Source organism: Polychytrium aggregatum, assembly GCF_025602895.1.
Source record: "Polychytrium aggregatum strain JEL109 chromosome Unknown BJ171scaffold_14, whole genome shotgun sequence".
In the NCBI taxonomy this organism is placed as follows: domain Eukaryota; kingdom Fungi; phylum Chytridiomycota; class Chytridiomycetes; order Polychytriales; genus Polychytrium; species Polychytrium aggregatum.
Genome location: NW_026516216.1, coordinates 801,459 through 815,994, shown reverse-complemented (window position 1 = coordinate 815,994; position 14,536 = coordinate 801,459). Strand labels below are relative to the sequence as shown.

Below are 14,536 nucleotides of genomic sequence, written 5' to 3'. Positions count from 1 at the left end.
AACAGAAGAAAGCCATGAACACTGAGTCGCAGCAGCAGTCGTCCGCCGCGAATGCTGCTGCGGCCGATGCTGGAGCTCAGCCCAAAGCCACACAGCGTCCAGCCACCTTTGACCAGCAGGAGAGCGAGCAAGAGCTGACCGACGAGCAGCTTGAGGAGCTTCGCATCAAGCGCAAGGCCTTTGAAGCATCCGAGAAAAAGAGAAATGCCAAATTCTACAACTCCATGTCCCTCGCTGTCATCACCAGTGCCATCGGAACGTACATCTTGCTGGGTAAGGCATCGCCCTCTGTGGTGCTCCTGGTGGCCGATCGACAATGCCGCAGAGCACATAGTTCGCGTGTCTTGCTATCGAGCACCGACTAATACTCGTCGGTCCGATCTTTCTTAGGCATCGACAAGGACCCTAACCACCCCGATGATACCCACCACCAGAGGGTCTTGCGAACTCTCGGCATCAGCACCACCAACAAAGCCAGCCTCACGATCAGACCCGACGAGAGCAAAAAGTTCCTTCCGGACCCGCTGCCCGAGCCATACGGTCGCCCGTACACCCTCTTCATCGAGCTCAATGACTCTCTCGTCCATCCCGTTTTCGATGTATGTATGGTTGTGCACAGCTGTCCGAACCAGCAATGTGTGCCTCTGATGCTGACACTATTGGATCCGTCGGATCCGAGAGGCCACAAAGCCAACTCACGCCGCTCGCTTTCTGACTTGCATGCCGTTTTTTTTACCGGCCCGGTCATGACATGTACGATAGAAATCCGTGGGCTGGAAGGTTGCTATCCGTCCTGGTGCCAAGGATCTCCTGGCCTATCTTTCTCGCTTCTACGAAGTTGTCATCTGGACCGACTCTCTCAACTATGTAAGTTCCGCGATGATTTGTTGCGTGTTGTGGCTGCATGGTGTCCTTTGCCGCCGTCACTCGAGTCCTGCGCCAGATATATGACCCACATGCCACCCCTCTGGCTTGGCGTCAATTCACGGTCGCTCTCGCACACTATCGTTCCTTGCGCCGTGGCATTGTTTGACCGTCTCGATCCACCACGCTGCTTTGTTCGTTCTCGGTACTTGCGCCTTGCCGTTGTCTGGCTTAGGTCGGCGATCCGATCATCCAAGCCCTCGATCCCTATCGCTTTGCTTGTTATCGCCTCTATCGGGATGCAACCACCTCTATTGGCACCGAGTATGTCAAGGATCTGAGTGTCACCAACCGCGATCCGAAAAAGTGTATCATTGTTGATATCAACCCAAGCGCCTACCAACTCCAGCCTGAAAACGGCATGCCCCTCCAAAAATGGAATGGCGAGAAGGGTGATGATGAGCTCAGGAAATTGTCGGCTTTCCTTGACGGTGAGCTTTCCTGCTTGACGTCTTCTCTGTGCACCTCCGCCCGTGCCATGTCGGCCGCTGTCGAAATCCGAGAGCGGAACAGCCAAGCCGGTCAGAGGCCCAGGCATGCACTTCCCGGTCGCTACCAGTGGCACGGCCTTCATTGACCATAGCCTTCAATGCCTCCGCAGAGCTCGCTTTCCTGGGCATGATGCTTCAGATCGAGGACCTTAGACCCCTTTTGAAGCAGATCCGCGCTGCGGGACCCAGCAATATTGGCGATGCCTGGTCGGCCCACAAGGAGTGGATGCGCGGCGAATTCGACAAGCTTCTCCCTCCTCCCCCCGCCTCAGGGATCAGCGGAGTCACGGCCGCTCTCTTTGGACGCTCGTTCACGCCCCAGACCACACCAAATGTCATCAGTCAGATCGAAATGTTGGCCAAGCAGGAGCGCCAGGCCTTCGAGAAGGACAAGGTCGAGATGGAGAAGCAGCTTGCCGATGCTATGAAGGAACAGGAGAAGCAGATGAACGAGCACATGGAGAAGCTGAAAGACGGCAACTACAAGTTCTTTGACTATCTGTCCGGCTCTGTGCCGATGCCTGGTCAGCCGCAGCAAGGCAACTGAGCGCCGCTGTCGTGCCCTTGCATTGGCTTGGGCTCTATCGTGGCAGCCGTGTGCCCGCTCCCTCCCGCTCACCGACCCCCTCCCTGTGTTTCTTGACACCACCCACGTCCCGTATCGGTTCCTTGCCCTGTCTGAAACAGTTGAGGAAGAGACCAGCATCTTTAAATTGCACCGCTCGCATCTTCGCATATTTTTGTATCACTGTGTTTGATCTCGATATAGCGGCATCTTTTCTGCATGAAAGGGGCGCCACAAGGGTCAAAATCACCACAGTTACCCCGATCGCCCGCGCAAATGTAACAGAGAGAATATCGCAACACTTGGGTAGCATTGGCACCGCGGCTTTGGATGGGATGCACCAACTCCACCCACTGGGTGGAGTCGTGGGAGTCAACGATGCAACTTCTCGCTGCGACATGCGGATTCATGATCCGGAGAAGTGGTCGTTGCCCCAAACGCCGTAACGAGGAGTATCAGCTCCGCCGGAATACCCAGCGCCGCTTTGGCGAGCGGGCTGTCCTTGGCGAGCGATGACCAAGTGTCCCTCTCCTTGAGACGAAGCAGCCGGGGGCTGGCCTGCCGTTGTTGTCTCAGGGATCGGAGCCCTGGACGGCATCCTCGTTGGCGGCCAAACAACCGAGCGCGCCAACAGGCCCCGCAATCGATCGTTGCTAGGATCAGCGCTGTTCGTCACGTCCGGATCGATGCGCTTCCGCTGCTGCCTCAGAGAATGGGCGGGCTCATCCTGTTTGCCTATATATTCAAACGATGTCCGGAAGGGGGGGGGATCGCCAAGCTCTGCAGGGCGCACGAGTTGTTCATTCCGATATCCTCTCCTGGTAAGATCAACAAGCCGGTGCCGCGACAAGGACGCTGTCAGAAAGCATGCGTGCTCGAGGTCGTATTTCCCTTGGTCGTAGACCGCTGGCTGAGTCTACTCGTCCGGATCCATCTGAGCTCATAACAGCCTCCGCCAGACTTGTCATTGCAGCGCTCTATCGCATTATCTCTGCTCGCCATGCCACCAACGCCTGATGAAAAGCTCAGTGTCCCTGATATGGAATCCAAGGACATCAAAATCGATATCGGCATTATTCCCTGCCATCTCATTAGTCGAGGTGTGTGCTGAATCCGCCTGCGCTGCTGCAAGCCCCTCTCCAGCAAACGCGCAACGGATCGCCCACGGCTCTTGCTGATCACCACCACCCATTCTTCCCAAACCCAGAGTTCCATCGGCGCGTCTATCTGTTGCAGTCGTTGATCGACGGATCTCAGGGACTGCTCTTTTCAATTGTTATCCACATGGTTGTGCAGTGTGGCCTCTTGGAGCCAATACCACCATTTTTTGTGTGAGTTGCCACGAATCGAGAAGGCTCTGGGCTGCAGGTTCCCATGCAAGTGGCTGCTGTCGATATCGTGATCGGATGGGGCCACGGAATTGATGCCTCCCAAACGCTTGTTTCCAGGTGGTTCGGTCTCATCGGACTTTCCTTCGTGACGATGGTTCCCATTGTCGTTGGATTTGACAAGTTCAACAAACCATCTTCGGCCTGGCGCACGCCCTTTGTCTGGTACCTGATCAGCCTTACGTGCGTCGGCATCGTCATTCTCATATACTGTATGTATCGGATGTGCATTTCTGACAAGGCGCTTCGCTACCCCTCTGTCGAGTTGACTGCTGCAGCATGCCTACAAACTGCTCACTTGTCCACAATCCGTTTCCTCTCAGCCCTTTTGTTCCTGTACTATATGTTTACCGTAAGCGGTGTAATGATTGATCCCTTTGCACCGCTGCTGTATGCGGTCTACGTCGAGCTCGTTGTCATGTCGGTCCTATCCCGATGTCTCTACAAATCCAAGACCTCGTCCTGTCGCTGGACCGCTGCCTGGTATGGCGTATACATAATTTTGGGCTCCATTCTGAGCAAGCCGCCGGTCGGAATGAGTGGGTGTCGATCGCGACTATGAGCCAATCTGCTGATGTATCGCACCCTCGACACCATCAGGTCTTCCTTTGAATCTACGGTGCTGCTTATCGCCCTCCTGTCGCTTCCGCTGGTGGGCATGGTACATCTATTTCCCGAGACACCGACGCTCGGGGCCACCATGCTGGCAGCAATCTATATCTGCAAGGGCATTTCTTGTTCGCTTGTGCTCTTCCAAAACGAGAGACTCATTCAAGAGGCCCTCGACAGCCTTGCTCGAAACGAGGATCCGACTTCCGAGATTGTCCGTGGCAAGCTGGACTGGGAGGTGTTTATGAAGTACTATTGCGGATGCGAATAGAGCGTCCGCACCTCTGTTCGCTGGCGATCTGGGCAAGTGTGCGAGTGGGATGTCGGCAACCCGCATGGCTCGCTGGTGCCGGTGCCCGCGCTTGTGCACAAGAATATAGACGTTTGATTTTCCACATTAAACCGCATGGCTCAAAGCCGATTCCTCTCTGCGACGGTCGCGGCGTTGAGATTCGCTGATGGGTCTCACGGCGATGTGCTTGGTCGCATTCCAGCACTCGACCCGGCTCGACCCGGCTCGAGTGCGGCGGAACAATCCTGGTCCGAAGAAGCGCCGCCAAGAAACCGAGCCGCTCCCGCCAGCGACGGTATCTGTGAGCTCCGGCCAGCAACGCTCCAGACCAGCCGCCCCCCGACCGTCCCAAGCAACGCCAGATCGACCACCAGCAAGGCTAGAGCACCAGCCCATCCATTTGGTCTCTCCAGCTCCGCCAGCCATTCGCCGCATCCCAGCCCTGGGTCGACAAACATGACAAGCAAATCTCTCGACGAAATCCACCATGGTCTGGACAAGGAAGCGCAGGAGCTCGTTGCAAAGAATTACCAGGCCAAATTCATTCAGAGGACCGTTATATCTCTCCTCAATGAAGTGGGTGCTACCTCGGATTGGACCGATGCGGAAATCTGCTGCCCTGCAGCACCTCGCTGATATTTATGCAAACCCGTGGCGGTCGCCAGACTTTCCGCTACGAGAGCCGGGTGTTGATTGCATTTGCTACATCGATCTGTCGAGCTAACTATATGCTGCTTGCAGGGCCAGGCGGCTTCCGAGAAGGGCGAATATCTCGATGCGTATATCCTCCTCTACCGAAGCGTTATGTACGATGATGGATGAGTTGCAAGGGTCTGCCCTACATCCCCGACGCACTGTGCTTGCGCTGCCCTCCTCCCTCCACCAGTGTCTGAGACAGAAATGAGACCGCCGCGGAGCCCTACAAAACCCTTGCTGACCTCGGACACGAACCTCGGCTCACCTGCTCATCCAATAGAGTGTTCACCAAAGTGCTGCCAAAAGGGAAGGATTACAAACAGGATGCAAGCGTTGCAGATTTGTACAAGGTAGGCGTCCTTCCCCCCCCCTCTGATTATTCGTCGAACCACATCGGGTGATGCTCTCCAAGCACTCTATCGCTACTCTCGTTTGAAGTGCGTAGAAAGAATTGCAATAACCGTTTCATTCTACCGTTGCCACCAGCGTATCGGTGGGGCTCTAACGCTGCTCGAGCAACTCAAGCCTGAAGTAAAAGCGTAAGTTTGGCTCGACTGCCTCAAGAGCAGCCCACGGAATAGCTCATGGATACAGATGATCATCGAGCACGCCGACTGAGTGCACTGAGTGTTATTGTCTTGCTATCGTCGCCCAGGATGATCGAGAAGAATGCCACCGGATCAGGACCCACAGCACGAACCAGCATCTCGGCCAGCTCTGCTTCTGGCTCGCAGACAGCCACCCCGGCCCAACCAGTATCATCCCCGGCGAGCCATGGAGCCAGCATTGCTTTGACCTCAAATGTGGCCGCTGCAATACCTGCAGCCTCGACTCCAGCCACAGCCAACCCCCAGCTCAGCCCATCGGCATCGATCCGGTCCGCTGCGTATTCCGGTGCGCCTATAGTACCTGCTGCGTATTCCAGCGTGCCTTTGGTACCTGCTGCATATTCCAGCGTGCCTTTAGTGCCGTCCAACACCCCACCCCTGCCATCACATGTTCCTTTGGTCCCACAATATGCATCCAGCAGCGCAGCATCTCTCAAGTCCGCTGCCGCTCCAGGATATCGGCCGGCTCTCACCAGCGCCCAGCCCCAGCCCCGGCCGGTGTCGACGGCTCCCATCCAAAGCCAGTATCCGCGTATTTCAGCGCAGGACCTGTACCGAGGGTTGACTCAAGCAGGCACAGGAAAAAGCCGCGTGATTGTCGTGGATATCCGTCCTACTGAAGAATTTGTTGATGGACATATCCGCTGGCCACGGGTGAGCCGGAGCGATGGAAAGCCGCCCGGTGGCATTGTTTTGATTGAGCCAGGGTCCGTGGAAATCAGGTATAATAGTGAAAATGAAGTTTTTCGGGCGGGAGCGTTGATCGCTGTGGCTTCACGGATGCGTGCCGTCGCTGATATCAACACCACCTCTACCACCTGCGTTTCAAGCGAGTCCGCACGGGATCTTGAAGAGCATCTGGCATCGCTTGGACACGATGCCGAGGCGAAGAGTCTATTCTACCGACGAAACGAGTTTGACATTATGATTTATCATGACGGGGCCTCGACAGCCAACAGCCCGGCCGGAATTTTGCGCAAATTTATGCGACTGATCCACGAGATGGAGTTTGACAAGACCCTGAAGCAACCACCAATTCTACTCGATGGCGGATTCCAGGCTTGGAATTCATTTATTATGCATGAGCTCCCTGCAGGTGACAGCGCACAGTGGATCGAATATGGAGAAGCAGGCTCCAACACTTCCACCCGCGCCCCAGAACTTCGCATGGTACGTGCGTTTTCGAAGCCGTGTCCGCACCGAACTGCCGCGTACACTGTGGGCCTATCGCCTGTCGAGGCTGACTTGCCACTGAACATTCGTCCCTGGCCAAACTTCCAGAACGGATACACTTCCCTGCAACCGGCGATCCCTGTCCAAAGTGCTCAAACTGTCCAGGGCCTGCAATTCGCTATCTCACCGCCAAACACGTTTCCCTCGGGACTGGGCCCTGGCCATGTCCAGGCTCAGCCCGGTCCGATCCCAACGCAGCCGACGATGTTTGACAATGCATTCTATAATTTTGGTTCGCTGACAAGTCTCTCCACTGCGCACGTCAACCCCAGCACCTATGCCTATAGTGCCCAGTATGGCGCCTACCCTACCCTTCCAATGTCTGTTGCCGGCTCGCCAAATGCTCCGCTGGGGCTGTCGCCGCAATCCACGCCACCGCCCTTGCTCCCCAAGACTCTTGCCGGTCAATCAAGCTACCCGCTGGCAGATTCGACCAACTTGCTTCCACCAAGCAATTCGCTCGCCAGCATCAATTCGGACTTGCTCCAGCAGCAGCTCGACCAACAGGCAATGCAGAATCGGCATATGGCCCAACAGAACCTGATGCATACGCAGCATCAAATTCAGAATATCCAGATGTTGGCATCGACGCACTCCCAATCTGTGTCTGCGAATAGCTCCGCCTCCAACCTTCCGAGTCTGGCTCAACCAGGAGCTCCCCAAGCGATTCTTCATCCCGTGCCACAGGTTTCGACGCCGCCCATCTCGACGCTCCTCCAGCCGTCTGCCACACAGCATCCGCCCCTGATTCCGCCCAAGCCTCTTCAAATCCAACAGCGTCTTCAGGGGCAAGACCAGATCGTTCCCAGAATATCGTTGCCAACACGAGCATCCTCGCCCTCGCCATCGACGACTCTCTATTTCCCACCACCGATCCCCAAGAAGCCTGCAAATTTCACGACCAGCTCGGCAACCGATACTGCCGTCATTGTTCCGATGGGTGGTGAAGTTGCACTGTTTTCACAGATGAACCAAAACATTGGGCTTGTCGGTTTGAAGAACATGGGCAATACGTGCTACATGAACTCGATCATCCAGTGTTTGAGCGGCACCGTCCCACTTTCCAGATTTTTCCTTGGTAGGGGCCCACTCAGGCTTCATTTGTGTCTGCTTATGCCGATTGATCCACTGTCTGCATCGCTTGCTCGACCGTAGCCTGCCGCATGTGATCTATAGTGCCATCCGCATGCGTTCCAATGTTGCGGCCGTGGTGGTTGATACTCACGTGCCCTCTATCGTGCCCTCTATCGTGCTCCCTATCGTGCTCAGACGGAAGCTTCCGTCGATTTTTGAACTGTTCAAATCGACTGGGCACACAAGGAAACTTGGCCAACCGATACGCCGAACTTATCAAGTCCATTTGGTCCAATGAGCAAACCGTCATCTCGCCCTTTCTCTTCAAGGTGAGCCTGCACTATGTCCATCGCTGGCTGTTTGGATGAGACTGACGTGGGTCCCTGGCTCTAGAAAACAATTGGCCAGTACGTTTCGCAGTTCCAAGGAGACGAGCAACACGACAGCCAAGAATTCCTGGCAAATCTTCTCGATCGTTTGCACGAGGATCTGAACGTTGCTCGCATTGGCTCCAAGCCCCCGCCCAAGTCGATCGAGGATGATGGGACGATTCCGGAACACGTAAGCTCATCTTGCAGAGCTTGCGCACCGAATCAGGACTATAGCCGTGTGCCCTTGACTCACCGTGTCGGCTGCATAGATTCTTGCCCAAAAGTCGTGGGCGCTGTACAAAGAGCAAAACTGGTCCGTCATCGTCGACCTATTTCAAGGACAGCTCAAATCAACTCTGACCTGTCTCGCATGTGGCAAGGTAGGCACCCGTCCGCTGGTGCCAGAGGACTCGCCGCCGACACACTGCCTTGCGCTTGTGTCTGCTGACTAATTCGATCGGACTTCTCGGGCGGCACTTGTGTTTCAACAGACATCGACCACATTCAACCCGTTCATGTACCTGAGTGTTCCTATTCCTGCAACGGGAAGCAAGCATGGCAAAGTGACAGCTGTTGGACTGCGGGCTTGTCTGGACAAGTTCGTGGAAGAGGAGACCCTGGATGGCGACGATCGATGGTGAGTGCGTGGGCGAAAGGGCTGATGATTGCTTTGGTACCCGCAGAATCGGCAGCCCATCTCGATCGTTATTGTCCAAGAGCCCATCTTCAGCCCTTTGCAGCCTCTAGGGCCGCTTTGCTGCGGGGCACCGTTGGGCACACTCAACTCGCTGCTGACCTCCCCGGATTTGCGTCGCCAAAGGCATTGTCCCAAGTGTAAGGTCGCCCGTAAGGCAACCAAGAGGCTTGAGATCACCAAACTGCCTGTCATTCTCCTGATCCACCTGAAGCGCTTTTACCAAGAAGGCCCATTCCGCAACAAGATTGAAACTTATGTCGAATTTAATATCGCGTGCGTATTCGGCAACCCGCATTCTGGGAGCGGTTCACAACAATGCGACTGACGACTTGGTTTTACTATCGGCAGGTCTCTGGATTTGACCAGCTACATGCCTTCCTGGAGCTACACCGGTCCGAGAGGGCAGATAATACCGTACAAATACGATCTATTTGCAGTTTCTGTGAGTTTCTTCCGCCTGGTTAATCTAGACTCTATGCAGCCGCTCTGATTGAAAGGGCGGCGCGTTCGCGGCGCCGCCGTGCAATCTCCACCGTTGCGCTGCTAACGAGCTCACTAACGAATGTCTCCATCGTCGAACGGCCAGAACCATATGGGTGGCTTGAACGGAGGACACTACACGGCCTATGTGAAGAATCAGCAAAAGAACTGGTATCTCTTTGACGACTCGACAATCAGCAACAGCAACGAAAGCGTCGTCCAGGTGGGTGTCGCAGACGCAGCAGACGCATCAGACACAGCAGACACAGCAGACGCAGCACAAGAGCGATACCATGTCTCTGACGCCGTGTCCACGATTGTGTTTGTTCCTGCTGCCCCGTTCAGTCCAACGCGGCGTACATTCTATTCTATATCCGCCAAAACACGCCTGGCATTCGGCCGGTGGAGGGCCCGTGGTTCGACTCCAAAATGTGATCCAGAGCTCCTCGATGAGCGTGGTCGGGATCCTTGTGCGCCGTCTCAATAAACAATGCACCGCCCGCACTTTGGCATGCGTGCCTTGCCCCCCCCCCGGCTCGCCGTCGGTCTTGGCTGGGCCTTCGGCCTTGGTCATGGCGGCGACAGACAACCAAGCGCGGCAGGTCGGCGTGGCGCAGCACAACTGTCACGCCAGTGTCACATGCGCGCAGCAGGCCTGTTGGCGACAAGCCCTCGCGACGTCCTCGCTTGCGCGCAATCCGTCGCCGTGCCGGCCCTCCCCTGTTCCATCGCATCGCCCATCCGACGCAACCCGCAGGCGCCTGTGCACTTGCTCTCGACACCAGTCCAGAGGCACCGACACCGACACCGACACCGACCCAGAACCACAGCAGCGCCGCGGACCCTATATCACACACAAAAAAAGCAACAACATGGCGTACCACATCACATCCTCATCAGCGTCGTCTCAGCCTTCGTTCCTCTCGTTCTCGTCGTCATCGTCGTCGCCGTCGCTATCGACGCTCTTTCCCTCCGACTTCGACTCCAATGACTTTGACTTGTCCTCCTTCGCCCTCCATCAGTACATGTTGGCGCTTCTGACCTCGCCCCTGACTGTGGTCGAGACCCTCTCCGAAGTCCAGCTCCAGAAACGCACCGATCAAGAGAGTGTACGTATTGCCTCTGCTCCTGCCCTGGTCGGTCTGCTGTCAAGTCGAAGCGAAACGATCCTGTCCGCCAATCTGTGCTACAGCGAGAATGCTGCCCTCGACCAAAAAATCAAGCGAGGAGGCCCACGGGGTGCACCCACTGGCCTATAGCGCAGTGGCAGATCACTATGGACATGTTGCTGACTGATTTCGTTCGGCTGATTTGATGATGGACTGCTCCAGGATCCGGACATCGAGACTCTCAGGACAGAAGGTGCCATCCAGCAGATCGATCCCATGCAAGGCGGCGTCTGGGACAACGTCAGGCTGATTGTTCGATCCGAAAACGAGGGCCTATCTTCCCTTCTGAAAGGTCAGCTTCCCGGACAGCTTGCCGGTGCCGTCGCTGGTGGATGCGAAGACCAGGCCCTTCGCCGCCTATGCTTCCGGCTTGGAGGCGCTGCCACAGAAACCAGTGCAGGCCTGCCCTCCCCCCATACCACGCACACCCTCGGGAGGATCTGTCGTTTGTCATGATTGCCCGATCGCCTCACGAGCCGCTGTGTATCATGCATATTTGGCCGCCCTCGCTGACCCACGCCATCGCCATCTCTTGGAACTGCAGGAAGCTTTACTACTTTTTTGTACAATGCCTCATACACGTTCCTACAACCGGCTCTCGAGGAAGTGTTCAACGACTACCTTGATGTCTATGACGACAACAACCCGGCTACACTGGCTCTTAGCCACGTTGTTGTCGGTGGATTGCTGAGTCCCTTGGAGCTGATCCGCACCAGGTAATTGCGGGGTGGTGCATCTTGCCGTTGTTCGGTTGGCTCTCGCCAAAGGCAGTAGCCATGGTGCTGCTGCCGGTCCCAGCATTGACTCAATCTCACGCTTCGCCCCACCCGCCTGCAGACTGATTGTCCAGTCGACGACGCCAAGAAGATCGTACTTTGGACCTGTGGATGCTGTGTGGACGATCAAGGAGGAGGGCGGCAGCATAGGTTCGCTGTATGCGGCCCGTCTTGTCCTTCCCTCGATCCTGATCCGCACGGCCAGTCCGCTCCTGCGGCTCGTGTCGGCCCACCTCATCACCGAGGAGCTACATCTGGACCCCGGATTCAACCCGCTGCTCTATCGTCTGGCAGTCCTTGGCTTTATGGCCATCGAGGTTGCGCTGCTCACGCCCATTGAGATTGCCCGGAAGCGCCTCCAGGTTCAACGACTTTCGTACGCGAGCCAGAGCGTGAGGAGCCTGGCTGAGGGCGAGGTCCCCCAGGCGTTCGACACCTGCGTCGAGGTCGCCTCGGCCCCTTATGCCGGTATCTTGAGTGCGATTTGGTCGATTGTGAACGAGGAAGGGGGGAAGCAAAGACGCCGCCCCAAAAAGAATGCCAGGCGCGGAATCGTGGATGACGGCAACGACGACGACGACGAGCTCGAAAAGATCCTTTCGACAAAGAAGCGAGGAGGTAACTCGAGCATCCAAAAGCTCTGGCTCGGCCTCAAAACACTCTATCGCGGATACTGGGCCCGATATGCCGCCAACGTTGTCGTCTATATCTTTGAGGACATCGGACGGGGCGATGAGTGGTAGGCTTTTTCCGCCGCCCGGTGCACCGGGAGCGTCGACAGCGCCGTCGGCACAATGCTGCCTTGGACAGATCGGCGTCTCCGCTGACGCTCTCCGAGTTGGGCTGCCAAGCAGTGCCGTCGTGTACCTATAGATTTGGTCCTGAATAACAACAGACCAGCCCGTGCTACTCACACACTGTCTCAAAACGAGCGAAGGGCTATGTAATTCCAGTGCTCGCAGGTCACCATGCGGGAATCACAGATATTCCCACCCGGGCGAACTCGACAGCAGCGACAGGCGGACATAACAGAGGCGATGTGCTGACCCGGTGAGACCTCATCTCAATCACACCCCCGCCCATTGGTGAGCACTGCACGCGAATTGCAACTTTCAACCATGATATCTGTGGTGTCGTGTTTACGTTTGGGAGGAGTGTATAGACTACTTTCGCTATTGGGTCATAGGGACAGGGACGCACCCGCGAGAGAGTCCGGTTGGATATGGCATGAGACAACGATAGCTGAACCTGTTGGCCAGTTTGACATCCTGTCCTCCCGAGACTCAGACCTGGGGAATCGCAAAGGGCTCGAGCGACTCGTAGTGATACTCGACATAGTGGAGCAGATAGAGCGTCTGGTTCTGGGGGAAGTCGCCTGGGGCCTTATTCGAGTGCGTTGGCATGATCGTCCAGAGGATACCTTGCTCGTTCACAACGCAAATCAGACAGTCAAAAACCTCGGCAGCAGCCTGAAGCGTGAGGTGGTCGCCCCACTCGGGGGACTCCAGGCGATTGATGGCGTTGCAGTAGCCTTCCCAGTCCGTGCAGTCTCCCTTCATCAGGGCATATTCGCAGATTTTGCTTCCGTTGGCCTAAATGCGTCAGGCAACGGGTCGAGGGGCGGGGGGGGAGAGGAGAAACCCAGTCAGATTGACATCAACCAAACGAGTAGCGAGTTGTAAGTTTGATGGCATTCGTGACTCCGGCAAGTATCATAGACCGGCTACCACCCGCAATCGACAGCACTACGGATGCATCCAGGGAGCACTCACGAGGACAAAATTTGGGTGAGATCGGAGCCACGATGCCACCAGGCGACGGACATCGACATGGGTAGCGGTCGGTGCGATGCCCGAACGATGGAGCTGATCGGCTAGGGCGCTGAATTGGCAATGGCCGTCGGGCAAGATTGGGCTCCGTTGGATGGTTGACTGAGGAGGGACTCGGAGCAGCTGGTTCGTTTTCGGGCTGCTGCCTTGAGAGGCACTTTGATGGGGGATGGGGTCGAGCGGAGGGTTTGTTGGGTGGCCCGTCAACGGCTGCGAGCCCTGGTTGTTCTGGATGGCGCAATAAGAGGTTCGGGGCAGAGAATGTGATGGGAGTCAGAGAGGGGAGATCCGCGTATCGCCCAAGTCATCATAAATCAGCCGTAGGCTATGTCGGTGCGCTGGATGGTGCTGTGGTCCTCCAGTCTTGCGGGTGAAGGAGGGCCGTTGCCCACACACAATCGCCGACTAACCTTCAGAGCCCGTTCCCAGAGCTCCATCAACAGCTTGCGCTGATGGAATCGGACATCAAACATCGTCACATTGAACCACCACGACACTAACTTGAACTCGAGCTCGTCCTTGGGCTGGCCCAGGAACATGGCGAGCCAGCTGCCGTAGTTGGCCTGGATGATATGCCAGAAGAGCTCGCTGAAGCTCTTTTTGCACTTTCGCAGCAGGAAATGGATCTCCTCGAGAAAGAGGCTGCGGTGCCGCTCGGCCAAGACTTGGTCGTGCTGCTGTATCGACGGCGATCGGAGGTAATTCAAAATGAGCGACGACGCCATGATGAACCGGCGAAAGGAAATCATGGCGGCTTCGTAGCTGGGATGCTCGCCCCGACGGGCGGTTTCGTAGGCCGCCGAAAATGAGGACGCGACTTCCTGGACCGTGGTGATGAGGTATCTTGAATGGTCGTTGGATGAGGCCGCGTCAATGATTCCAATAACCCGGAGCTGGTTTTCCATCCGCATCTGCCACAGCGGCAGCCAAAGGTGATATAGATCATCGTTCAGGGGGGCCACGCTCGAGGTGGGGGAAGTCATGGTGGGCAGTCCTGGTTGGGAGATTGAGAATTTGGGAGCTTGGAGTGTTGATTATTGGAGGGGGGACGGGCCTGTAATTTTGGGGAATGTGTTGCCGACGCTGTTCGGGTGCCAAGGGCGAGCGATCGGTGGACAGTGGAGCGATCGGATCGGCGGATGCCAGGCAGAGAATGCAGGTTTTATGGGCATGTGGAATGCCAAGGGCAGTGCCAAGGAGACACGTGATCGCCATGCCAAGCCGCCGAAGGAGCGGGACGGGCCTTGGCCTGCTGCGAATGCTCTTGAATGGGGAACACGGAAGCAGCCTCCACGCAGGATATGGAGGGCACCGGAGCCGCCGGGCGAAGCGGT

General features: G+C 56.4%; 5 protein-coding genes across 5 annotated transcripts; 3 read left to right on the top strand and 2 right to left on the bottom strand.

Annotated features, from left to right (window-relative positions):
• Positions 1-134: 134 nt before the first annotated feature.
• BJ171DRAFT_458329 (HAD-like domain-containing protein) lies at positions 135-2,457 on the top strand. Its single transcript, XM_053108376.1, has 5 exons — positions 135-273; positions 391-599; positions 763-867; positions 1,100-1,355; positions 1,526-2,457. The coding sequence occupies exons 1-5, from the start codon at positions 225-227 to the stop codon at positions 1,960-1,962; spliced, it is 1,056 nt and encodes a 351-aa protein (XP_052967761.1). The 5' UTR covers positions 135-224; the 3' UTR covers positions 1,963-2,457.
• A 348-nt stretch (positions 2,458-2,805) lies between these two features.
• Positions 2,806-3,484, bottom strand: BJ171DRAFT_501175 (uncharacterized protein). The gene is made up of 3 exons (XM_053110649.1): positions 3,429-3,484; positions 3,188-3,311; positions 2,806-3,080 (listed from the first exon to the last, which is right to left on the bottom strand). Exon 3 carries the CDS (start codon positions 3,070-3,072, stop codon positions 2,839-2,841), a length of 234 nt encoding a protein of 77 aa, XP_052967760.1. The 5' UTR covers positions 3,073-3,080; positions 3,188-3,311; positions 3,429-3,484; the 3' UTR covers positions 2,806-2,838.
• A 1,094-nt stretch (positions 3,485-4,578) lies between these two features.
• Positions 4,579-9,939, top strand: BJ171DRAFT_458324 (uncharacterized protein). Its single transcript, XM_053108375.1, has 15 exons — positions 4,579-4,845; positions 5,011-5,075; positions 5,246-5,315; positions 5,452-5,504; positions 5,621-6,295; positions 6,404-6,743; positions 6,855-7,884; positions 8,076-8,209; positions 8,274-8,441; positions 8,521-8,631; positions 8,743-8,888; positions 9,072-9,221; positions 9,297-9,390; positions 9,535-9,651; positions 9,774-9,939. The coding sequence occupies exons 1-15, from the start codon at positions 4,726-4,728 to the stop codon at positions 9,861-9,863; spliced, it is 3,363 nt and encodes a 1,120-aa protein (XP_052967759.1). The 5' UTR covers positions 4,579-4,725; the 3' UTR covers positions 9,864-9,939.
• A 220-nt stretch (positions 9,940-10,159) lies between these two features.
• BJ171DRAFT_441386 (mitochondrial carrier domain-containing protein) lies at positions 10,160-12,307 on the top strand. Its single transcript, XM_053108074.1, has 4 exons — positions 10,160-10,537; positions 10,760-10,889; positions 11,142-11,313; positions 11,435-12,307. The coding sequence occupies exons 1-4, from the start codon at positions 10,301-10,303 to the stop codon at positions 12,114-12,116; spliced, it is 1,221 nt and encodes a 406-aa protein (XP_052967758.1). The 5' UTR covers positions 10,160-10,300; the 3' UTR covers positions 12,117-12,307.
• A 183-nt stretch (positions 12,308-12,490) lies between these two features.
• Positions 12,491-14,333, bottom strand: BJ171DRAFT_501171 (uncharacterized protein). The gene is made up of 3 exons (XM_053110648.1): positions 13,613-14,333; positions 13,146-13,430; positions 12,491-12,965 (listed from the first exon to the last, which is right to left on the bottom strand). The coding sequence occupies exons 1-3, from the start codon at positions 14,183-14,185 to the stop codon at positions 12,657-12,659; spliced, it is 1,167 nt and encodes a 388-aa protein (XP_052967757.1). The 5' UTR covers positions 14,186-14,333; the 3' UTR covers positions 12,491-12,656.
• Positions 14,334-14,536: the final 203 nt, after the last annotated feature.